This window comes from Oncorhynchus mykiss, chromosome 11, assembly GCF_013265735.2.
Source record: "Oncorhynchus mykiss isolate Arlee chromosome 11, USDA_OmykA_1.1, whole genome shotgun sequence".
Classification (NCBI taxonomy): domain Eukaryota; kingdom Metazoa; phylum Chordata; class Actinopteri; order Salmoniformes; family Salmonidae; genus Oncorhynchus; species Oncorhynchus mykiss.
In genome coordinates this window covers 38608054-38632520 of record NC_048575.1, presented here as the reverse complement: position 1 = coordinate 38632520, position 24467 = coordinate 38608054, and the positions used below count along the sequence as shown (strand labels likewise).

The 24467-nt window shown below is 41.1% G+C and overlaps 1 protein-coding gene and 1 long non-coding RNA gene across 3 annotated transcripts; one reads left to right on the top strand and one right to left on the bottom strand.

The window, feature by feature from the left end:
• Positions 1 to 817: 817 nt before the first annotated feature.
• Positions 818 to 6260, bottom strand: LOC110535673 (enkurin). 2 transcript variants are annotated; one of them, XM_021620821.2, is made up of 5 exons: positions 5790 to 6260; positions 5227 to 5372; positions 4908 to 5140; positions 4578 to 4724; positions 818 to 1181 (listed from the first exon to the last, which is right to left on the bottom strand). In XM_021620821.2, the coding sequence occupies exons 2-5, from the start codon at positions 5366 to 5368 to the stop codon at positions 1008 to 1010; spliced, it is 696 nt and encodes a 231-aa protein (XP_021476496.2). In that variant the 5' UTR covers positions 5369 to 5372; positions 5790 to 6260; the 3' UTR covers positions 818 to 1007. The 2 variants fall into 2 exon arrangements, with proteins under 2 accessions (XP_021476496.2, XP_021476495.2); XM_021620820.2 differs by having other exon boundaries at positions 5656 to 6044.
• Positions 6261 to 7130: 870 nt separating this feature from the next.
• On the top strand, positions 7131 to 17321 carry LOC110536620. The gene is made up of 3 exons (XR_002475490.2): positions 7131 to 7240; positions 7389 to 7544; positions 17217 to 17321. It is a non-coding gene; the product is annotated as an uncharacterized LOC110536620 (long non-coding RNA).
• Positions 17322 to 24467: the final 7146 nt, after the last annotated feature.

Here is a 24467-nt window from a genome sequence, read left to right as displayed (position 1 = left end):
TTTTTGAAAATCTTTCTCTGATATGCACTTCAAAGAGTCCCAGCTACAACATGCATGGCCGTTTTGTTAGATAAAATCCTTCTTTGTAACCCAAAAAGTCAGTTTAATTGGCGCCATCGATTTGTGTAATCCACTCGTTCAACATGCAGAGAAAGGAATCCAAAACTTTGTTAAAACAAGTCAAAATACGTTTCCATTTAATCCTCAGGTACCCCAAAATGTAATTAAACTATAATATTTCATAGGGAAAGAAGTATGTTCAATAGAAAAGCTAAATTAGCAGGTGCACGTCCCCTTCGCTGAGCGCTGATTTCGAACTCTGACTCCCAGTACCAAAACTCAGAATTCTTCCTCGTTTTCAAAGATACAAGCCTGAAACCTTTAACAAAGACTGTTGACATCTAGTGGAAGCCATAGAAATTGCAATCTGGGAGCTGGATTTGGATAAGACCCTATTATGTTCCATTGGAAGAGCATGGGCTCTCAAAAAAAACAACATTCTGGTTGTTTTGTCTTTGGATTTTCTCCTACCATATCTATTGTGTTATAGTCTCATACATTATTTTAACATTTCTACAAACTTCAAAGTGTTTTCTATCCAATGGTATGCATATGCTGGCTTCTGGGCCTGAGTAACAGGCAGTTTACTTTGGGCACGTCAGTCAGACAGGAAGTGGAGAAAAATAGACCCTAGCCTTTAAACAGCTTATAAGCAGACCTTCAAAAACGCATTTACCATAGTGAATGAAAAAATTAACAAAAACAGCACATCAAATACTGACGTGTTGTGTTTGAGATTAAATAACATCAAAAGATCTTAAAATATAGTGCAGAGTTTATTTAGTTTTCCAAAACAAAGTGAAATCATAGACAGGGGTAATGAGAGTTATATGACTATTTTCCAGACAATTTCACATCTAGCATTTAGGGCAGTAGTTTTTTTCTTCACTGAATATCTGTTTACAATGTATTTGCCATTTGACACTAAAGAAAAGAGGTGTCGTGTGTTAGTTGTTGGCGATGAATATAGTCTTGTATCTCTCGATGAGGTCAATGTCCCTCTCCAGCTGCTTCATCTCCAGCTCCAGACGCTCCTTGCGGTACTTCTTAGGGGTGGTGTCCGTGACAACAGAGAGTCCCTGGTACTGATGGTGCAGCTCCCCCCAGTTCATCTTCAAGCCCTGGACAGATGATGATCCATCAATCACACAGGCTAAGAGATGATCTTTCCATTATTGTTCAGGAACAATTAATTATCAATGAGCCTGTGTATGTCAGCGTAATATTTATTCTCTGTAATACTAATTACCCCACCAAAGATCAGCTTAAAAAAAGTATACTTGGCCATAAGAGACTATATATGGGCAAATAAAACTTGTAGAATAAAAATGAATGTTTTACATCTTCCTAAGTTAGAGGGTGGTTTTAAGTGTCTATTTTCTAAGGATAAAGCTAAGAACATTAACAACTTCATAGTTAAGAACACTATAACAATATGGAAGAAAATGAAACGTATTCTACAATAACCAATATCACTTCCTAAAAACACAACCTTATGGAACAATCTAACAATAAATTGGTCCACATGGAAAACTAAAGGCATAAATGACATGGTAATATGAAAATGCATTTATTTCCATGACAGAATTGAAAAGCAATTTTGGACTGACCAATGTAGATTTTTTTCAAATACATGCAACTTAATGTTTCATACCAAGAAATTTAATTTTGAAATATTTTGGACAATCTTGAGGGAACCATATTTGAGTTAGAAAAGGATATTCATATGATAGGTAAGATATATAAAATCTTGCAGAGAGCCTATCCAACTGACAATCTCTTTGAAAAAAAGATAAACTACTGGAACCAAGACTTAAATAACTGATAATAGCACATGATGGAGGAAATGTGGCAGAGTCATGTCTTAAGTATAAAACTAACAGTGACTCAATAATACATGCCTTCTCAAAAAGTTATGGGTGGTGTTAGAAAGCTGGCTGTCAGAAGTATTACAAGGTACATTTACTTTTAATCCGTCTGTCTGCATATTTCAAGACATGGCATATGAGGGTGCAGTGAGATACCTGTATACTTAACTGGAAATCAACCAATCCTCCATCGTTAACACAAATTACTACATGGAACTCCATTCCACATCAAGTAACTGACCAAAGTAGTACAATTAGATTTAAAAAACAGATTAAAAAACACCTTATGGAACAGTGGGGACTGTGAAGCAACACAAACATTGGCGCACACACACACGATAACATACACACTATACATACAGTGCCTTGCGAAAGTATTCGGCCCCTTTGAACTTTGCGACCTTTTGCCACATTTCAGGCTTCAAACATAAAGATATAAAACTGTATTTTTTTGTGAAGAATCAACAACAAGTGGGACACAATCATGAAGTGGAACGACATTTATTGGATATTTCAAACTTTTTTAACAAATCAAAAACTGAAAATTGGGCGTGCAAAATTATTCAGCCCCTTTACTTTCAGTGCAGCAAACTCTCTCCAGAAGTTCAGTGAGGATCTCTGAATGATCCAATGTTGACCTAAATGACTAATGATGATAAATACAATCCACCTGTGTGTAATCAAGTCTCCGTATAAATGCACCTGCACTGTGATAGTCTCAGAGGTCCGTTAAAAGCGCAGAGAGCATCATGAAGAACAAGGAACACACCAGGCAGTTCCGAGATACTGTTGTGAAGAAGTTTAAAGCCGGATTTGGATACAAAAAGATTTCCCAAGCTTTAAACATCCCAAGGAGCACTGTGCAAGCGATAATATTGAAATGGAAGGAGTATCAGACCACTGCAAATCTACCAAGACCTGGCCGTCCCTCTAAACTTTCAGCTCATACAAGGAGAAGACTGATCAGAGATGCAGCCAAGAGGCCCATGATCACTCTGGATGAACTGCAGAGATCTACAGCTGAGGTGGGAGACTCTGTCCATAGGACAACAATCAGTCGTATATTGCACAAATCTGGCCTTTATGGAAGAGTGGCAAGAAGAAAGCCATTTCTTAAAGATATCCATAAAAAGTGTCGTTTAAAGTTTGCCACAAGCCACCTGGGAGACACACCAAACATGTGGAAGAAGGTGCTCTGATCAGATGAAACCAAAATTGAACTTTTTGGCAACAATGCAAAACGTTATGTTTGGCGTAATAGCAACACAGCTGAACACACCATCCCCACTGTCAAACATGGTGGTGGCAGCATCATGGTTTGGGCCTGCTTTTCTTCAGCAGGGACAGGGAAGATGGTTAAAATTGATGGGAAGATGGATGGAGCCAAATACAGGACCATTCTGGAAGAAAACCTGATGGAGTCTGCAAAAGACCTGAGACTGGGACGGAGATTTGTCTTCCAACAAGACAATGATCTAAAACATAAAGCAAAATCTACAATGGAATGGTTCAAAAATAAACATATCCAGGTTTTAGAATGGCCAAGTCAAAGTCCAGACCTGAATCCAATTGAGAATCTGTGGAAAGAACTGAAAACTGCTGTTCACAAATGCTCTCCATCCAACCTCACTGAGCTCGAGCTGTTTTGCAAGGAGGAATGGGAAAAAATTTCAGTCTCTCGATGTGCAAAACTGATAGAGACATAACCCCAAGCGACTTACAGCTGTAATCGCAGCAAAAGGTGGCGCTACAAAGTATTAACTTAAGGGGGCTGAATAATTTTGCACGCCCAATTTTTCAGTTTTTGATTTGTTAAAAAAGTTTGAAATATCCAATAAATGTCGTTCCACTTCATGATTGTGTCCCACTTGTTGTTGATTCTTCACAAAAAAATACAGTTTTATATCTTTATGTTTGAAGCCTGAAATGTGGCAAAAGTTCGCAAAGTTCAAGGGGGCCGAATACTTTCGCAAGGCACTGTACATATGGATTTATTAGTGTAGATATGTGGTAGTGGTGGAGTAGGGGCCTGAGGGCACACAGTGTGTTGTGAAATCTGTGAATGTATTGTAATGTTTTTAAAATTGTATAGACTGGCTTAATTTTGCTGGACCCCAAGAAGAGTAGCTGCTGTTTTGGCAGCAGCTAATGGGGATCCATAATAAATACAAATTATTTATTATCCAAATGTTGAAAGTGAGTGGGCGATGGAGAGAAACAAAATGGTGCAGTTTGAGGCCATGTGGCGGAGTGATGATGCACTGGAGATGGGGGTGTGAGTAGGTGGGTCTGGGCAGGGGTGATGTTGTGGATGTTTGTATGCTTCTGTATGTTGTCGTTTGTATCTGTATGTTTCGTAATTATTATTTTTTTCATCATAAATAAAATATATATTTGTTTAAATAATCGTAATGCCCATCCGTGTTCCAAAAATTAACAGACACAAATCTTACCCCTCTCACACCCTTCATTCAATTTGAATGTATGCTAGTGCTTTGTAAGCCTATTTATCATTTGATACATTGTTCAAATATTGAATCTTATCTAAATGACTAATCAACTAAAACACATACATGAATGTAATGAAACTTTATGAATAATTCTAGGTCAGATTCTATTGGCTTGGTTCTAAGGACCTAAGTGGTTTACCTGTAGGATGTTGTTTCGCTCATCCTCAGAGAGCTGTTTCATGGTGCCCTGTCTCATGTGTTCCTTGACAAAGCTGTCATACTCATCCTGAGCCCTCCTCACCTCCTCAGTGCGATGCTGCAAGTACTCAGGGGTCTTCCCAAAGTCCTAGAGAGGGGATGGGAAAATAGTTATGTTGGGCTCCTCTTCAGTTCAGTTCAAATAGGTTGAGTGTCTTTGTGCAATAAGCATATAAGTATCTTTCTTTGAATAGCAATCAAAATCTTGGACAAATCACTACCTGCTTGACAGACAAAGAAAAAACACTATTTGCATATGTAATAAGTTCACCTTTTTCTTGATGTACTTTGGGAGTAGTCCTGAATTTTCCAGGAGCTGTTTGTCTCCAGTTTTAGTGTCGGCATAGATAGGCTGTGGCTTTTTTGGCACTGCCATGATGTTCTCAAAGGCGTTTGTCTTTACAAAGTCCTTTTTGGTGTGAATGCCCATAAGTGGGTTGTCTGCTTTGGCAGGTATTTGTGGTTTTTTGAAAGTCTCATAATCCAAATATGAAAATGGTTGCTCTAAGGGTATAACAACATAGACACAGAGTTAGGAAATGACCTCCAAACAAAGTGATATTGAGATGTAATCTCATCCTATTGCTTACTTTCAGGAAGTTTGGGTTCCTTGGAGTGCTTGAGCAGATATTTCTCTGGAGAGGGCAAGTCTACTTTTACTTGTCCCATAGTCTTGTTGGTAGGCTTATTCAGCATTTTCTCATGCTTAACTTGTGCCCTAAACTTTGACATATACCTTGACAATGGAATAAAAAAGACAAGATTGATAGATTATTACAGGACATGGCATGAGTCAGAAGAATGTGCAGTCTTTTTCACTGTGCAGGTTGTGGCAACAAAGTATCTCTATACATTCCCAATACACAGAAACATAGGCTACATAAATATATGTGGCTAGCTGGGTACAGTAAAAATGCCATCGGCTGTGTACGGTGCAAATAAGTTTAGCTAGCTACAATGTAGCCTACATACAGTTACATTGTTAGCTAGCTACGTTTGCTAGCTATAGGCAGTCATACCTTGGTGGTTTCTCTATTTTAACCTCCTCCCTTGGAATAAGGTTGTAAATACTTTCTGTTGGATACATAGTGGTCGACATATTTCTGGAATATGCACTTTTTTTCTGAGAAGCAAATAATAGCTAGCTAGTCACCTCTAGCCGGCTCTACATTCAAATGTCTGGAATGTTTTGTTTGACAAGTTCCCTGGGCAACTGTCGCGGTTTGATTGCGACATCAGCATCAACGTGTTTCAATCTAAGGGAGCGTTTGTAAATTCGCTCTGGCTGTCTACTCCGATGTCAGAGCACTCCCGTCTGAGCGTGGCAGAGCGCAGGATAACTGACCATCAACATGCTTTGAATATGGCCGGTGTCATTAAACGTCGGGGAAAAAAGCGTAATTAAATTGTTGCCAGAAGCACAGTTACAGTCACCAATGCTCTGGATAACATGAAAACCCCCTAACCAGCTCTGCTGGGCGAGTAAAATGGTCAGACTGAGGTGTTCTCTCATTTTTTTCTGGAAGTTACTAGCAAGCTAGCTAACTTTAGCCAGTCGTGCTTGACTGCCGTTGTGAGCCTAGAACGCTCGGTTCAACCCTACTCCCCTGCCAGAGCGTCCATTGTGCGCTCTGAACTTAGAGCGAAACGCTCTGAATTTACGAACGCCTAGAGCGCACTCTGAGCGCCCTGCTGCTACATTGTAATGCCCCTGAAATGGCGAATAGAAGACAGTATTACTACCACAGTGTAATATCTTTGTTTCTTTCATCCATATATAGGCCTTGTTACTGATTGATTACTACATTGTATCTTCATTTAATAAGTTTAATAGGATGGTGCATCGAAAATAGAAACAAGTGGCCTGTCTAATCGTAGAGCAATTTGTCTGTTTTGTTTTGCCTTATTTTACATGTAGTACGGTAAGCGCGAAATAAAGTTTGTCCATTTACTTTGCTGTACAATATGTCGATGTTCAACAAGCCAATGTGACTGAATTGATAGATTAACCAAGCAGCTCTTTCGTAGGTCTCAACGTAGACTTTGATCTGAAGCCATTCTTGTGATTATTGTGACTTTGCCATTGTAATTGTTTGTAAGCGTGTGTAGTCTAAAATTAATTTATGATCGTATGCTATCCATTTGTTTTTTTGTATGCTGTTCTTTGTATGCCATTTTAATATTTGAGAATTAACCAATGCTATTAGGCCACTCTTGGCCATGATTACAGACACCTGTGTGTCTTTTAACACTATATAAACGAGTCATCCCGCAGTGTTTGTGATTATACTCTGATGAAGAAAGCTTGGATATTACATTTTTGCATCTGAGCTCCTAGAGTGTGCGGCTCCCCTTTATTTTCAAGTTTTCTACTCCGCTAGCCAGCACCACTCCTAAATAGGTGTGCGTTTCTTTTTCTCCTAGATTGTCTGTTTTTGTTTGCCTTATCTTACATGTAGTACGGTAATCGCGAAATAAAGTTTGTCCATTTACTTTGCTGTAGAGTATGTCGACGTTCAACAAGCCAATGTGGCTGAATTTGGTCCATCAGCTCTTTCTCTAGTACAAGAATGGCTAGCTAAAGTACTGTAAAATATTATCCAGGTAGACTATAACATTTAAATAAAATAATTATTGACTGATGCATGATTCGTTCACCCTGTGTTCCGTCGCTAAGCATTTTAACTGATGTCAAAGACATTATCTTAACTGTAATGTTTCTGTTTGTGTGTATGTCTTCTGTCCTCTCCAGGCCAGCAGTCTGAGAACTTCCAAGCAAACAGATGCTTGACTATGATGAGGAGACACAACGTGCTCTTTGTGTAAGTTGGAAAGGAGTCTCCACACAAGGAAGGGGCTCCGGATGTTTCTTCGAATCAGAGCATAGCTTCCAAGAGCAGAGTGAGAGGTATCACAATATATATTACAATATGTAGCAATACAATATGTATTAGAAGTTGTTTTGGTCAAATTAAATCAGTGATATTTATGTTAACTAAAATGTCTATGTCTGCAGCTAGCAAGCTACTCAGCTCTCCTCAGGCACAGGGCCTAACCTCTGGGGCTATAGGGGAGATGGGAATCATGATCTCAATATATGTAATGATACACACCATAGAAAATTATTAGGAATGATTTTGATGTAGATTGATGTTGATGACATCGCCTATGGTGTGGAATTAGGAACTACAGTTTTCCTGGTCAAGAAGAAAATCAAGGCCCTATAATCAATTATTACATCACTAACAGATTAATTTGATAGTAAATGATGTCAAATGTTAAGGAATTCAGTGCTTGAAATCATGGTAGCATTCATATTCTCCCAGTGTGTTGATGGACATTTGATAACGATTAAAAGACACACTTTTACCCCAGTCAATTTCAAGTAGTTTATTTACCATTCTGAGGTGTTTAGAAATATGTACATTAGAATGATTGTTTTTTGCTCTCACATATAGTACAGTCGTGGCCAAAAGTTTTGAGAATGACACAAAAATGAATTTCCACAAAGTTTGCTACTTCAGTGTCTTTAGATATTTTTGTCAGATGTTACTATGGAATACTGAAGTATAATTACAAGCATTTCATACGTGTCAAAGGCTTTTATTGACAATTACATGAAGTCGATGCAAAGAGTCAATATTTGCAGTGTTGACTCTTCTTTTTCAAGACCTCTACAATCCGCCCTGGCATGCTGTCAATTAACTTCTGGGCCACATCCTGACTGATGGCAGCCCATTCTTGCATAATCAATGCTTGGAGTTTGTCAGAATTTGTCGGGTTTTGTTTGTCCACCCGCCTCTTGAGGATTGACCACAAGTTCTCAATGGGATTAAGGTTTGGGGAGTTTCCTAGCCATGGACCCAAAATATCGATGTTTTGTTGCCCGAGCCACTTAGTTATCACTTGTGGCAAGGTGCTCCATCATGCTGGAAATGGCATTGTTCGTCACCAAACTGTTCCTGGATGGTTGGGAGAAGTTGCTCTCGAAGGATGTGTCGGGACCATTCTTTATTCATGGCTGTGTTCTTAGGCAAAATTGTGAGTGAGCTCACTCCCTTGGCTGAGAAGCAACCCCACACGAATGGTCTCAGGATGCTTTACTGTTGGCATGACACACCTTGTCTTCTATGGACAAGCTTTTTTCCGGATGCCCCAAAAAATCGGAAAGGGGATGCATCAGAGAAAATGACTCTACCCCAGTCCTCAGCAGTCCAATCCCTGTACCTTTTGCAGTATATCCACTCCACAAATGTATTGTTAAAACCTCTTTGGGCTACAGGGCAGTATTTTCACTTCCGGATGAAAAGCGTGCCCAAAGTAAACTGCCTTTTTCTCAGGCCCAGAATCTAGGATATGCATATAATTTGTATATTTAAATAGAGCACACTCTAAAGTTTCTAAAACTGTTAAAATCATGTCTGAGTATAACAACTTTTTTGGCAGGCGAAACCCACAAGACAAATCATCCAGGAGTTTTTTTTTTTTGAGATCACTTTGTTTTCAATTGGTTTTCTATGGGGAACTAGATTTGAGGCACCTGGTTGCAGTTCCTATGGCTTCCACTAGATGTCAACAGTTTTTAGAAATTGGTTGATGTTTTTCCTTTGAGAAATGAAGAAGTAGCCCTTACCTTTCTGAGTGTAAAGCCAGGTGTACTTTTTTGTTTGGTGCGCGTGACCTGGAACTCGCTCCACATTCATTTTATCCGCAATTGAACACAGTATACTCCGTCTTAAATTGTATCGATTATTTACGTTTTAACCTCTCTAGGGTAGGTGAGACGCTAACTTCCACCAGGCCAACATCCGGTGAAACTGCAGAGAGCTAACATTCTAAATACACCATTTGTTATAGTAAACATTCTTGTAAATACATGTATCTTACATCATTTAAAAGATGAACGTCTTATTAATCCAGCCGCTGTGTCAGATTTCAAAAAGCTGTTACTGTGAAAGCAAACATGCTATTTTCTGAGGACGGCGCCACGCACACAAGTTTTACTAGCATTTTCAAACCAAGCATTAGCGTCATGAAAGTAAAAAATAACAATAAAATAAATTGCGTACCATTGAAGATCTTCCTCTGGTGGCAATGCCAAGTGTCCTTACTACACTGTGAATGTTCGTTTTGTTTGATAAAATCAATTTTTATAGCCTAACACAAAACATTTGTAAACCGTTTGCATCAGGATTTCCGTCTCATTCAACTTTGGAAGATGCGTTCGTGGTAATTACACACACTAAACAAACGTTTATCCAGTCATGGTTGGTTTCATTGCAATCCTCTGGTTGTTACTAACACAACCATACTTGATGGTTCTTTTCTCGAGACATATTGACCGAAACAAACCGATTTGAAGACACCAATCAATGACATCATTGCGCACCAATGGTAGGACCGGTCTATCGTTGATTGACTGTGTTTTGGCCCAATGACCACTGATCATCTTTAAATCTAGCTTGGAAGATAGCCAATGAGCTGAGGTAAACGGCAATATGTAATGGTTATACGTTTGAAGACCAGCCTTTGTCGTAAACTCTGGCGTAAAAGAGGTTCATTCACCATTTCAAATCCTACTTGATGGAGCCACGGGTGTTACGCATAGCAGTACATATTCAATAGCATTTTCAACAAGTTTATATATTTAAAATATGGCGAATAAATCAGGAAAAGCTCAAACAAAGTCTAGGTATACAGATTTAACCCAAATTATAGAGGAAATAGATAGATGCGTTGTCAGGTGTGTGAAGGACGGTGCCGGGGCATGGACCACAAAAAATGTCTCCATTCCAGCTGCTGTGAAGGACTACAACAAGAGGATGGGAGGTGTGGACCTGTCATATGCGCTGATAGGATACTGCAATGTTCTCCACAAGACCATGAAATGGTACAAGACATTTTTCTATCATTTCATTGACATTGCTGTGGTGAATGCCATCATCCTCCAGAAGGAAATGGCTAAGAGTTGTGGACAGCCCCCCATCTCACAGCTAGCCTTCAGGGAGCTGCTCATCCAGGAGCTTGCTAGCTACAGCAAGTCCACTGTAGCACCTTCTGTCCCCTCTACCTCTGTCACTTCTGCTCCAACCAGTGGTGTTCACCTGCCCAGATTCATCTATGCAGGCATGAATGTGCCTCAGGGCAAAAAAGGCACAGTAGGGATACGTCGTTGTGCCCTTTGTCACAGGAAATGCCCCATCACCAGCACCACCTGTTCAGTAAGCCTTTGCTTTACAGCAGAAAGAGACTGCTATGGGCCATGGCACCAGCAGCACAATATTGTGTAGAGGACTGAGGGTCTTCACAATATTGTAAATAGAAAATATGTAAATAGTTACCCTTGTTAATTGTTATTATTATTATTATTATTATTATTATTATTATATATATATATTTTAAATATTGTGTATATATATGTGTGTTAGAATAGCATTTATGTACAGTGCCTTGCGAAAGTATTCGGCCCCCTTGAACTTTGCGACCTTTTGCCACATTTCAGGCTTCAAACATAAAGATATAAAACTGTATTTTTTTGTGAAGAATCAACAACAAGTGGGACACAATCATGAAGTGGAACGATATTTATTGGATATTTCAAACTTTTTTAACAAATCAAAAACTGAAAAATTGGGCATTATTCAGCCCCTTTACTTTCAGTGCAGCAAACTATCTCCAGAAGTTCAGTGAGGATCTCTGAATGATCCAATGTTGACCTAAATGACTAATGATGATAAATACAATCCACCTGTGTGTAATCAAGTCTCCGTATAAATGTGTTTGTGTAATGCTGACACTGTGTGATAGAGATTAGAATATAAATACATGTTCAAATGTGTGTTTGGGTTGGTAGTGATTACACGATTGTGTTTGCATGCTTGTGTGTGTGTGTCCTAGCTGTGATTTGTTTTGGATGGCTCCGGGCCAAGTCTGCCCAGGATTAATTGGCCTCCTTTGAGGAATTAAATCCTGGCCTGCCAATGGCCACTAATCCCTGCTCCCTTAGGAAGGAAGGACCTACCTACCTACCTACCTACCTACCTACTTACTTACTTACTTACTTACTTACTTACTTACAGTACATAGGACTGTCTGTCTAAGTGAGGCTGGTTTCTGCCTGTCTGTTTGAGCACAGGATTAGTGCTGTAACAACGGCGCGACAAAGCCTCACATTTGGTAGGCATTCATTATTTTGAGTTTGGGTGGAAACTGGATGAGCCATAACTGGGGCGACTCTCTCATTCTATGTAATGGCTGTAACAGAACCATTCTATAAAATGTTGTGTGGCAGTGCTACTGAAAAGCCCTCGCAGTCTGCTCTCTGAAAGGTGAATGAGCTGACTGTTTATTCAGGATGGCTGTTGTGTGTGTATAGAGTAGCACAGTGATGGATGGGGGTATGTGTGGCACAGTTGTGTGTTTGAGTGTATGGGGGCTTGCCTTATCGCAGCTGGGGTGTGCACATCTGAGATGTGGAGTGGCACAGTGACGCACAACATGCTTTGTCTTAGCTGGGCTGTGTAGTTGTCTACTGTGTGTGTGTGTGTGACTGTATGTGTCCTGTGTGTATGCATGTCATCTCAGATGTGAGGCTGCCCAGTGCTGGACCTCCTCTGATTCAGTTGTCAGCTCTAATTTGTAAAGGTTTCATTAACTGTGACCGTCAGGGGCCCATGTTGCCTCCATAGTCGCACACTGTTTGCATAAAAATAGAGATGACACTCCAAAAACACCGTGTCACATTGCCTTTTATTCATACCATGTCAAGTCACATCAAAAAGAAGGAATGCATGTATCTTGGATGCATCTTGACTATAGACCTTTTTTTTTGTTACTCTAATCTACTATTTAATTGGCATAATGTTTGATATGATATGTGGGGGTTTCCTTGGTCAAGGTCAAAAGGTAAGAAAAACTCCTGGCCCTATATGATAAGGGTAGAGGGATAATCTGCACTATAGGAAAATATTACACCTTTATGTTCCTGTGTCTTTTAAGTAGGGGCTGGATGTCAAATATGAAGCCCTATGGGTCGAATTGGGACAAGTGAGCATGGATTGCAGTCCTGCTCCTCGCTGAAACACATGTATACTTCTCTTTCCCCACCGAAGACCAGGGTTCAATCCGTAAAAATAAATTCTCACACCTGTCTGATTTTTGCAGTGGAAGGATTGCAATCATCCTTTATTGAGATATCTCCGTGACCTTTTTTAGAGTAAAAATCTCCTCTTCCTCTCCCCACAGCGAGGTGTCTGTGTCGTCCATCATCAATTTCCAGTGTCAGTATTTGGCATTATAATATGCTCCACTATATGGCAGCTGAAAAAGTTAGATCCTTTTCCCCCCTTGTGTATTATAAAGTCACTCAGATGAATTATACAATAATCCTAACACAACGGAAGTCCCGGAGTTCTGGTCCCCAGGCCCGTGCAAGCCTACCTCATGGCTGCCATGCCTGGTGCTGCTGCCTGAGGACTCTCTCTACTCTCTCTCACAATAACACCCCTCTGTACAATATCCTGTGTAGCTACTCTCTGATGCCCAGTAGTATTCCCCTGCTTGTCACCAGTATAACAAAGCCATGTCTCTATGTGGACAGTATAGCAGTGGTGGGCCGTCAGGGCCAGCAAGGCCTTCTCTGCTGGCCTAAACATCATCAGAATATATATATTTTTTTAAATACATTTTCCCACAAATATGTATTAACTTATTCCCCAGAGTAAGAGTTATACTCTTAATTTCATAGCTTTCCTCTTGGTTGCACTGCTTCCAGCCCCAGGTTGAGATTTGGAGGGCTGGTCTTTATGTTAGATCTTTTATCCAATCATATTCAGCCATCATGTGTTGCCAGGGGTCTAAAAAGCCTGTCACGGGCGGGAAAGGGGTTCGTTCGCCACTTTCAAAGTTCCAACTACGAGCGCTATCAATGGCTCACAGGCTCCGAGAAGCACTGCAAACTGTACTGCTGGGAATGCCTATTATTTGCAAGTGATAGATTTGGTGTTTGGAGCCACACTGGCTTTGCAAACTTGAGTTGTCTAACCAAGGCAGCAATGAGACACGGCTGGGCACTTACAAGCAATGGTGCTTTTGAAAACTTTTGGGGACACCCGAGTGGATCTACAGCTCAACGAACAAGCGCGCAGGGCAACGGGAGCTGCACAATGAAAAGGTATTGTACTCTTCCCCTGCAATTCTATGAATGAAAATGTCAATTTCAAGGTGACGCAACGCCTGGTTTTATACTGCGTTTCTGTCTAAATGTATAGTGTCTAGAGCCATGGCATCATAATGATGGTAATAAGAGGTGGATTAATTCGGGTGGGACTGTGTAGGACCTCACTGAAGGCCCAGCCCCCAGGCCCACGGCACGCCACTGCAGTATAGACAGCATACCAGCTGTTGATATACAGATCTCTGTGAATGACGTCAAGCAATACATTCAATGTGTCGACCCACAAAAATCTTATGGTCCGGATGGTGTCAGCAGCAAGGCAATTCAGGTATGCGCAGACCAGCTTGTATTACTGTTCCAGAAGCTGTTCCAGCTGTCACTGAACAGTGAGATAATTCCAGACTTATGGAAGAAGTCGCTGATTGTCCCAATACCTAAAAACAACATGCCAAAATAAAATAACGATTTACACCCTGTGGCCCTGACATCTGAACATATGAAATGTTTAGAAAAAATAATGAAGAAAAATATATATTTCTTTGGCCTCTCATCCCAATTAGACTCAAACCAATTCGCCTACCGTGCCTCCAGGGATGTAGATGATGCATTACTGGTCATACTGAACAATATCTACAAACATTTAAAAAAGGCAAATAGCCTAGTTGAAAATTGTATTAATTGTTTTCAGTATTGCATTGAACACCATCCAATGCCACCTACTGGTAGATAAGCTGGTGAATTTGGTTGTCAACTCTCTATTGATTAAGTGGATGAATAGCTTCCTTGTGAACCGTACTCAACAAGTGAAGTTCAACTCCTCCATCTCTACATCTAGAACAGTGAATACAGGAGCCCCTAAAGGTTGCGCACTTTCACCCATGCTGTACACACTGTACACAAACGATTGTCAAGCCTCTGACGCACCCCACACATTTTTTAAATATGCAGATGACATTGCTGTTGTGGGTTTCCTCCACACAGACCAAGCCTCTCAAGGTTTTGATAGAGCAACTTCAAAATTCGTCCACTGTTGGGCAGATAACTTTTTTTTTTTTAAATAAACATTAAGAAAATAAAAGACATGGAAATTGATTTCAGAAGGAACAAAACTCCACTACCCCCTACGAAGATCAATGGGGAATCCGTCGATAGAGTGACCACATATAAGTACCTGGGAATCGAAATAGACCCTTAAACTGAAATTCAATGACTGTGCCTTTGCAACAGATATTTTTTTTTAATGCAAACTGAACCATTTTAATGTGGAACACCATATCTTACAAATGTTCTATAAATCTGTCAGAGTGTGCTGTCCTTTGGTCTGATATGGTGTTGAACACTGAGCTGTAGTCAATGAACACATTCTCAAATAGTTGATCCTTTTGTCCAGGTGGGTAAGGGCGCTGTGGAGTGTGATTATATCATCTGTGGAGGCGGTATGCGAATTGGAGTCTAGGGTTTCGGGCATGATAGTGTTGATATGAGCCATGACCAGCCTATCAAAGGACTTCATGGCTACCGACGTGCGTGCAACGGGGCGGTAATCACTTAGGCAGGTTACCTTCGCTTTCTTGGGCACAGGGACTACAGTCATGGCCAAAGGTTTTGAGAATGACACAAATATACATTTTCACAAAGTCTGCTGCCTCAATTTGTATGATGGCAATTTCCATATACTCCAGAATGTTATTATGAAGAGTGATCAAATGAAATGCAATTAATTGCAAAATCCCTCTTTGCCATGCAAATGAACTGAATCACCCCAAAACATTTCCACTGCATTTCAACACTGCCACAAAAGGACCAGCTGACATCATGTCAGTGATTCTCTCGTTAACACAGGTGTCAGTGTTGATGAGGACAAGGCTGGAGATCACTCTGTCATGCTGATTGAGTTTGACTAACAGCCTGGAAGCTTCAAAAGGAGGGTGGTGCTTGGAATCATTGTTCTTCCTCTGTTAAACATGGTTACCTGCAAGGAAACACGTGCCGTCATTATTGCTTTGCACAAAAAGGGCTTTACAGGCAAGGATTTTGCTGCCAGTAAGATTGCACCTAAATCAACCATATATCGGATCACTAAGAACTTCAAGGAGAGCGGTTCAATTGTTGTGAAGAAGGTTTCAGGGCGCCCAAAAAAGCGAGCGCCAGGACTGTCTCCTAAAGTTGATTTAGCTGCGGAATCGGGGCACCACCAGTACAGAGCTTGCTCAAGAATGGCAGCAGGCAGGTGTGAGTGCATCTGCACGCACAGTGAGGCGAAGACTTTTGGAGGATGGCCTGGTGTCAAGAAGGGCAGCAAAGATGCCAATTCTCTCCAGGAAAAACATCAGGGACAGACTGATATTCTGCAAAAGGTACAGGGATTGGACTGCAGAGAATTGGAGTAGAGTCATTTTCTCGGATGAATCCCCTTTCCGACTGTTTGGGGCATCCGGAAAAAAGCTTGTCCGGAGGAGACAAGTTGAGAGCACTGCCATCAGTCCTGTGTCATGCCAACAGTAAAGCATCCTGAGACCATTCATGTGTGGGGTTGCTTCTCAGCCAAGGGAGTGGGCTCACTCACAATTTTGCCTAAGAACACAGCCATGAATAAAGAATGGTACCAACACATCCTCCTAGAGCAACTTCACCCAACCATCCAGGAACAGTTTGGTGAAGAACAATGCCTTTTACAGCATGATGGAGCACCTTGCCATAAGGCAAAAGTGATAAGTGGCTCGGGGAACAAAACATCGATATTTTGGGTTCATGGCCAGGAAACTCCCCAGACCTTAATCCCATTGGGAACTTGTGGTCAATCCTCAAGAGGCAAACAGAAACCCCAAAATTCTGACAAACTCCAAGCATATTTATATTCATAGTATATGCAAATTGCCATCATACAAACAGATGCAGAAGACTTTGTGAAAATGTATATTTGTGTAATTCTCAAAACCTTTGGCCACGACTGTACAAGAATAGGCTGCCATCAGTGTGGCCCAGAAGTTAATTGACAGCATGCCAGGGTGGATTGCAGAGCTCTTGATATAGAAGGGTCAATACTGCAAATATTGACTCTTTGCATCAACTTCATGTAATTGTCAATAAAAGCATTTGACACTTATGAAATGCTTGTAATTATACTTCAGTATTCCATAGTAACATCTGACAAAAATATCCAAAGACACTGAAGCCGCAGACTTAAAAAAATATATATTTGTGTCATTCTCCAATCTTTTGGCCATGGTGGTTTGTTTGAAACATGTAGGAATTACAGACTCGGTCAGGGAGAGGTTGAAAATGTCAGTGAGGGTACAAGGGGAAAGAGACTTCTTCAAAATCAAATTAGAACAGATATGGCGACTCTTTTATTCCATGCTCTGTATAGTGGAGCTGCATAAGTGTTGCTCTCCACTTTTTCAGGACATCCCTGCCTGCCAAACCCTGCCCTAACCCGGACGATGCTGGGCCAATTGTGCGCCGCCCCATGGGTCTCCCGGTCACGGACGGCTGCAACAGAACCTCTAGTGGCACAGCTAGCACTGCGATGTGCCTTAGACCACAGCGCCACTCAGGAGGCCCCTGGGATAATAAAGTTGATCTGAATCTAAACCTGGAAGTAAAGAGAGAGAGCAAAAGAATAGACCACAAAGAGAGGGATGGAAATGAGAAGGATAGAGAGGAGGTCAGAAGAACTCTGTTAGAGCTGGGAGGGAAGTGTATTGTAGTGCAATGTAGTGTTCTGAAAAATGCTGATTCAGCAGGAAAAACGTCACCTGAGGGGAAAAGGAAAGTGATTATGTATATTTTTCCCACCTAAAATTACCTATTGAAGTTTCATACTTTTTTAAAGTCTGAAGTGCAAGCATGCCTCACTCAAGTAGGAATTCAAAACAGTAAAAAAATATATTTCAAGGGAATCTTCAATGTGAATTGAGCACTCTGAGTGGTCTGTTTTTGAGTAGTGCCCCTGCTAGCCTCGGTAATTCACAGTGAACGAGATGAGAAGGCAGCCATCAACTTGCCCTCGGGGTACACGCGCGCGCGCACGCACGCACGCACACACACACCACCTCCAAAACACACAAAGCGGGGAGTTAACATAACCCCCTAAGACCCTCGCATAAATCTAATTACAATAATAAAATAATCCACATAAAAATCAGCCAGTTTAAACAATAGATATCGTTTTTTTTGCATTGGATGCGTCTCAATAAACCGCATTGGCACCTGTGGTGAAAGGTGACAGAGCATGAGACATGCCGAAAATCGGTCTTCTCACAAAATTGTCTGGTTTGGCCTGAACACCCTCCCTTTCCATCTTCGACCCCACCCCCCTTCACCCCTCTCTCAATCCCTTCCTCATCACCTATTTACCCCCTTCATCCCCCCCCCCCCCCCCCCCCCCCCCCCAGTTGGTGTTCTGCAGCTTTCCGGTGCTGGGCTCGTTCCTGTTTGGCCTGCCGCTGTGCACGATCATCCTGATATGCTACGGCATCTGCACAGCCGAGTCAGACGACCGCCAAGAAGACATGGAGCTCATGAAGAGGGAGGACGATGAGGAGGATGAAGAGGAGAATGAGGGTCGGCAGTCCACCGGAGAGCTGCAGGGCCCCGAGGAGTACAGAGAAAAAGAGGAAGAGGAGTAGAAGAACCCAGATGACAAGATAACAGAATAAAGCCGAGGCTAGTGGAAGAGGCAGATGAACTTGCCTAGTAACATAAAACTCAGAGACATGTCAATGTTTTCTTTGTTCTTCTTTACCATCCTTTTCCCCACCACTGTCACGGCCGTCGAAAGAAGAGGACCAAAGTGCAGAGTGGTGTGCGTAAATTTCTATTTTATTATGAAATGTCGCCAACAATACAAGAAATGAAAAACAACCGTGAAGCTTACAGGGCAAAGTGCCACTAACAAAGATAACTACCCACACTGAAAGGAGGGAAAAAGGGCTACCTAATTATGATTCCCAATCAGAGACAACGATAGACAGCTGTCCCTGATTGAGAACCATAACCGGCCAAAACATAGAAATAAAGAAACATACAAAACAAAAAATAGAATGCCCTCCCCACATCACACCCTGACCTGACCAAATAGATAAATAAAACAGCTCTCTAAGGTCAGGACGTGACAGTAACCCCCCCCCAAAGGTGCGGACTCTGGCCACAAAACCTGAACCTATAGTGGAGGTTCCGGGTGGGCATCTATCCACGGTGGCGGCTCTGGTGCGGGACGTAGACCTCGCTCCATCTCTGGCTCACCCCGCTTTGGTGGCGCCTCTGGTGTGGGGACCCTCTCTGCGGGCCCCGGACCCTCGTTGCGGGCCCCGGACCCTCGTTGTGGGCCCCGGACTGGGCACCCTCGCTGCGGGCACCGGACTGGGCACCCTCGCTGCGGGCACAGGACTGGGCACCCTCGCTGGGGGCCCCGGACTGGCTCATGGAGCAGGCACCGGACTGGGCACCCTCGCTGTGGACCACGGACTGGCCCGTGGAGCAGGCACCGGACTCACCAGGCTGGGGAGACCTACTGGAGGCCTAGTCCGTGGAGGAGGCACGGGATAGACCGGGCTGTGGGGGAGCACTGGTGCGTAGCCTTGGCACCACTCTTCAAGGGTGAATGCCCACTCTAGCCCAGCACCTCCAGAGCTGTTAAGGGAATTTTTATCAATAATGACTAATTATGTATACATTTCAATCAGGACTGACTAATCAAAATACTATTATGTTACTATATATGTACTAATCAGAATACTATTATGTTACTGTATATGTACTAATCAGAATACTATTATGTTACTGTATATGTATGAATTCTCTTTTTAATCCTAGTACTGAATATAATGTGTGTAAATATAATCATGAATTAGAACAATGACTGTCTGTACCATGGTAGAAATGAATGAACTTATAGCCAGACTGGCTAGAAGGCTTATCTACACAAGCTGGCCTTGGCTCGGTCATATATTATCTTAATAGGGCGAGACGATGTGAGAACCATACAGCCATTGTACTAGAGCGGAGATGACACGGGCTAGTACTAAAACTAATGACGTCATTTTCAGTTTATAACCTGTGGTAAAATGTGTAAGGGGCAGTACTCTCGTGAATAAACGCTGTTGGTTGACTTTAAGACTGGGCTCTGTCCATTTTATACAAAATAAGAGTCATACAAATTCTCATGAATTGACAGAGTGTTTCATTTTAATTGGGTATTAAAACAGAGGAATTTAATTCCTGTAACAAGAGCGCAGGCACAGGTCAAACCGGGCTGTGGGGGAGCTGGAACAGGCCGCACTGGGTTCTCCCAGGAAACTGGAGAAACCGTGCGTAGACCTGGCGCAGGACGTGCAGGGCTGGGGAGGCGCACAGGAGGCCTGGTGCGTGGGGCTGGCACAGTCTTCACCAGACGGCTAGCACGCACCTCAGGACGAGTATGGAGAGCTGACTCAGGTGACATCAAACCAAGGACATCGGTAGGGCAAATGTCGTGCCTCATGCACCAACACAGCAGCTCTTTCCATAACTCTCTCCTCCAATCTCCCCATCAACTTCTTCACTGTCTCTGCTTCGCTCCCTTCGCTCCCCTCCAATTTCACCCCGACTGGCTCGTGTTCCATCCTCGGCTTTGCCGACCGCCCCGTGTGCCTCTCCTGGCCACGCTGCTTGGTCCTTTGGTGCTGGGAAGTTCTGTCACGGGCGTCGAAAGAAGAGGACCAAAGTGCAGCATGGTGAGCGTACATTTCTATTTTATTATGGAATGTCGCCAACAAAACAAGAAACGAAAACAACCGTGAAGCTGAACAGGGCTAAGTGCCACTAACAAAGATAATTACCCACACTGAAAGGAAGGAAAAAAGGCTACCTAAGTATGATTCCCAATCAGAGACAACGATAGACAGCTGTCCCTGATTGAGAACCATACCCGGCCAAAACATAGAAATAAAGAAACCTAGAAAACAAAAAATAGAATGCCCACCCCATATCACACACTGACCTAAACAAATAGAGAAATAAAACGTCTCTCTAAGGTCAGGGCGTGACAACCACTCTACTGTTTCTTTCCACTGCTTTTTTTTGGTTTATTTAATTTGATGTATAAGTAACACAGTCAAAAATCATGTCCTATATTAAATTAGCCTTTTTGATATGGAACTAGGGAGATTAGTCATTGATAAGTAAATGTTACAGAGAAGAAAGGATGGAAGTTAGCTAAGCTTTAGCAAAATGAATACAATTTTATTAATCACGTTGCTTAACCAACCACTACACAGGGTCATTCCATACTTTGCTTAGTTAGATAGCTATGTTAAAAAAAATCCCCTTTGAATGTGGTAAAAAGCTGACACATTTCTCCCATGCCAATATTTTATATTTGATTTGTACCCTTTCTTCTGTTGGACAGAATTCCCAAATTCAGAGCTTTTGCTAAATCCCCCCACTTAATGTTGCAACTCATAGTAGACTCCAGTGAAAGTGCCCATGAAGGAAAATTTGCCATTAAATTAATAATGCTTTTTCTATTGTACTTTATTGCCTGGTGAGATCTGCTCTGCTGATGCAAAACGCTGTATGGTGTCGGTGCCATTCATGCATTTCAAGCTGAATCTCACGTTCGTAGCTCCAGACTCATAGAACAATGTCAAATGTAGGCTTGAAGGGTTGTCTGCCTTATTTGATATGCTATAGTTTTAAATTAACATACTGTACAGTAAGTCGTTTTATCTCTATTTTAGATGGCCTATGTGATGGGAGACAGACTAAATGAGCTCAATATGGATGTGTGTCCAAAATGGCACCCTATTCCCTCTATAGTGCATTACTTTTGACCAGAACCTATATAGGGAATAGGGTGACTTTTAGGATGCAGACATGGAATTGTCATATAATTGAAGACATTGGCTGATCAGATCCAAAATGGCGTCTTTTTGCTTCACCACTTGTTGTCCATCACTAGTTCTTGTAGTTCATGTCTTTGAGAAGGACATGGTAGCAGATTGCATCCAAATGCACTGAGATACAATTCAATGTGAGTGTACTCAATTCACTAACAAATACCTGTTGGGAGTTTTTACAGTACTTAAAGTACATTCCCTCTTGCAATAAAATGGTCATGGGTGCGTTTACAGGGGTACACTGTTGTTTATATTCTTAGGCCTAAATAAGCATTGCGTGACTCAACATAAAACATTTATGTATTTGATGACATACGATTGATGAACAATGCCAGATCAACTGCTACAACGGTTTGTCTTATGGATATGCTTCTTACGGATGTTAATGAGATGTTTGTGAAATGTTAAGTTAAGGTCATGTAAGTATTATGGAAAACTTGATCCCAGCCCTCTTGTTAAAAGTGTTACCCAGTAAAACGACTGTAAATTGCATAACGATTGTTACATTTGTTAAGCTTTGGTTAAACATTTTTCTGGAGCTGATTTCGCTGTGCTTGTGTCTAGCATTTAGTTGAATATGTTAGGCACCTGAACCAAAACACACCTCTTGGTTTTTCAGACAACAGACCTGTTCTAGGATCTGTAATCCTAACTGTGAAAATGCCCTCGCCTTGCCTTCTGGTCATTGTAGTTGCCTACCATTCTCTTTCACAAACTCAACTCACTGGGTTTTAATTGAGATTGTCACACTTAATTACTAAAAGATCGTCCTCTTTTTCTTGTTGACTTTCTGGCTGTTTGTTCTCCACTGAAACATTGTTTCTGTTAGGTATACTTGCTTTTCCTTTCTTCTTGCAGTCTGATTTCCAGTTGGTACAAATGTAATATTCTCCTCCCATCTTCCTCTCATTTAATCTCCCTATATATTTTTTCTATCCCCCTCCCTCCTTCCACGCAAAATCTCCATTCTCATTCCTTCTATAATGTAATTCTAGGTAGAGACATCTACTCAATTATTGCTTATAATCAACTTTGGGAGATCTATGTTCAACCGAGGCTGATTGCATTACTTTCTATATGAAACTCATTTCTTTCCTTTCCCGAGGGAACAACTATGTACAAGAGTCAAACTCCAAGATGTCTCCATGTCATGAAAAAACACCTCATAGACCTTCAAAGTCACGCTTTCGACAGGAAAATGTAAATCCCCCATGAAAAATTGCTTGGAAATATGAAACTCAAATACATTGCATTTTTCATATAGATGAGGGCAGTTTGTTTTTCCAGGTCTGATTAAAGAGATATGTTCATTTTACTTTGGGATGTCATTTGAGGGATGAATTACTGCAGAATAGGAGATATATTACTACAGTACATCAGTGTTATTGTATGCTGCTCATGCAAAAAGTAATTCATCGTTCAATTACCTCACCCTATAGAGAGAATTAGTTTTATTGTGTGTTAAATGAAGGAGGTGATCTCGCCTTCTCTAACTACGACTGCTAAGGGTTTTTCTTACACAAAACCATATCACTGGACAAGGGTGACAATGTTTTGGTTGCTGTTTTTGACAAGTTTAAATGACAAACAAAGAAGAGTAGAATACATTCTGTAGCAATCACTTTTAGTCTAATTCACAAAGGACCCCGCTAACAATTTGAGGTCAGCATGATGTTCAAGGTGACAAATAGATTGACATACAGTGCCTTCAGAAAGTATTCATACCCCTTGATTTATTCCACATTCTGTTCTGTTACAGCCTGAAATCAAAATGGACACAATTTTTGTTTTTTTTTCTCACCCAAAATATTTGAAAGTGAAATACAGATATATCTTCTTTACATGAGCATTCACACCCCTGAGTCAATACTGGGTAAGTCTCTAAGTAAAATAAAATCAAGCATTATTTATACAGCACATTTCAGACATGGAATGCAACACATGTACTTCACAAAAAAAACAATTGAAAACATTTACTACCCAACAAACATACTAAAAACAAAAAAATACCAATTAAAAACTGAACAACTGAAAAGTACCCTAAAGAAAAGCAAAGCTAAAAATATGTGTTTTTAAGATCTCTTTTAATGTTTGTATGCTCAGCCATATAAACATAAAATCAGCTATGTAAAAGTGAAAGTCAATTCAAACATCCAAGTTGTATTACAAAAATGCATTAACACATATATCCTTGAAATGTAAATGTGTACTAGTTTAAAAGTTATCTGCAAACACATATCTAGCATAATTAAATTGATTGGGCACTTAAGTTTGTTTTGCTGGTTGGACAATCGAGGACTGCCCAATCCAACCGAATTGACAAAAACGCCATAGCAATTAAGTGCAGTGTATATTTTCTGTCATACAGTGCCTTGCGAAAGTATTCGGCCCCCTTGAACTTTGCGACCTTTTCCCACATTTCAGGATTCAAACATAAAGATATAAAACTGTATTTTTTTGTGAAGAATCAACAACAAGTGGGACACAATCATGAAGTGGAACAACATTTATTGGATATTTCAAACTTTTTTAACAAATCAAAAACTGAAAAATTGGGCGTGCAAAATTATTCAGCCCCTTTACTTTCAGTGCAGCAAACTCTCTCCAGAAGTTCAGTGAGGATCTCTGAATGATCCAATGTTGACCTAAATGACTAATGATAATAAATACAATCCACCTGTGTGTAATCAAGTCTCCGTATAAATGCACCTGCACTGTGATAGTCTCAGAGGTCCTTTAAAAGCGCAGAGAGCATCATGAAGAACAAGGAACACAC

Coding starts and splice junctions, on each gene's coding strand:
- LOC110535673 (XM_021620820.2), bottom strand. CDS start 5,735: ATGTCGACCACTATGTATCCAACAGAAAGTATTTACAACCTTATTCCA. Junction 5,141..5,226: donor GGAACCCAAACTTCCTGAAA/GTAAGCAATAGG, acceptor TTATACCCTTAG/AGCAACCATTTTCATATTTG. Junction 1,182..4,577: donor AGCGAAACAACATCCTACAG/GTAAACCACTTA, acceptor TCATCTGTCCAG/GGCTTGAAGATGAACTGGGG.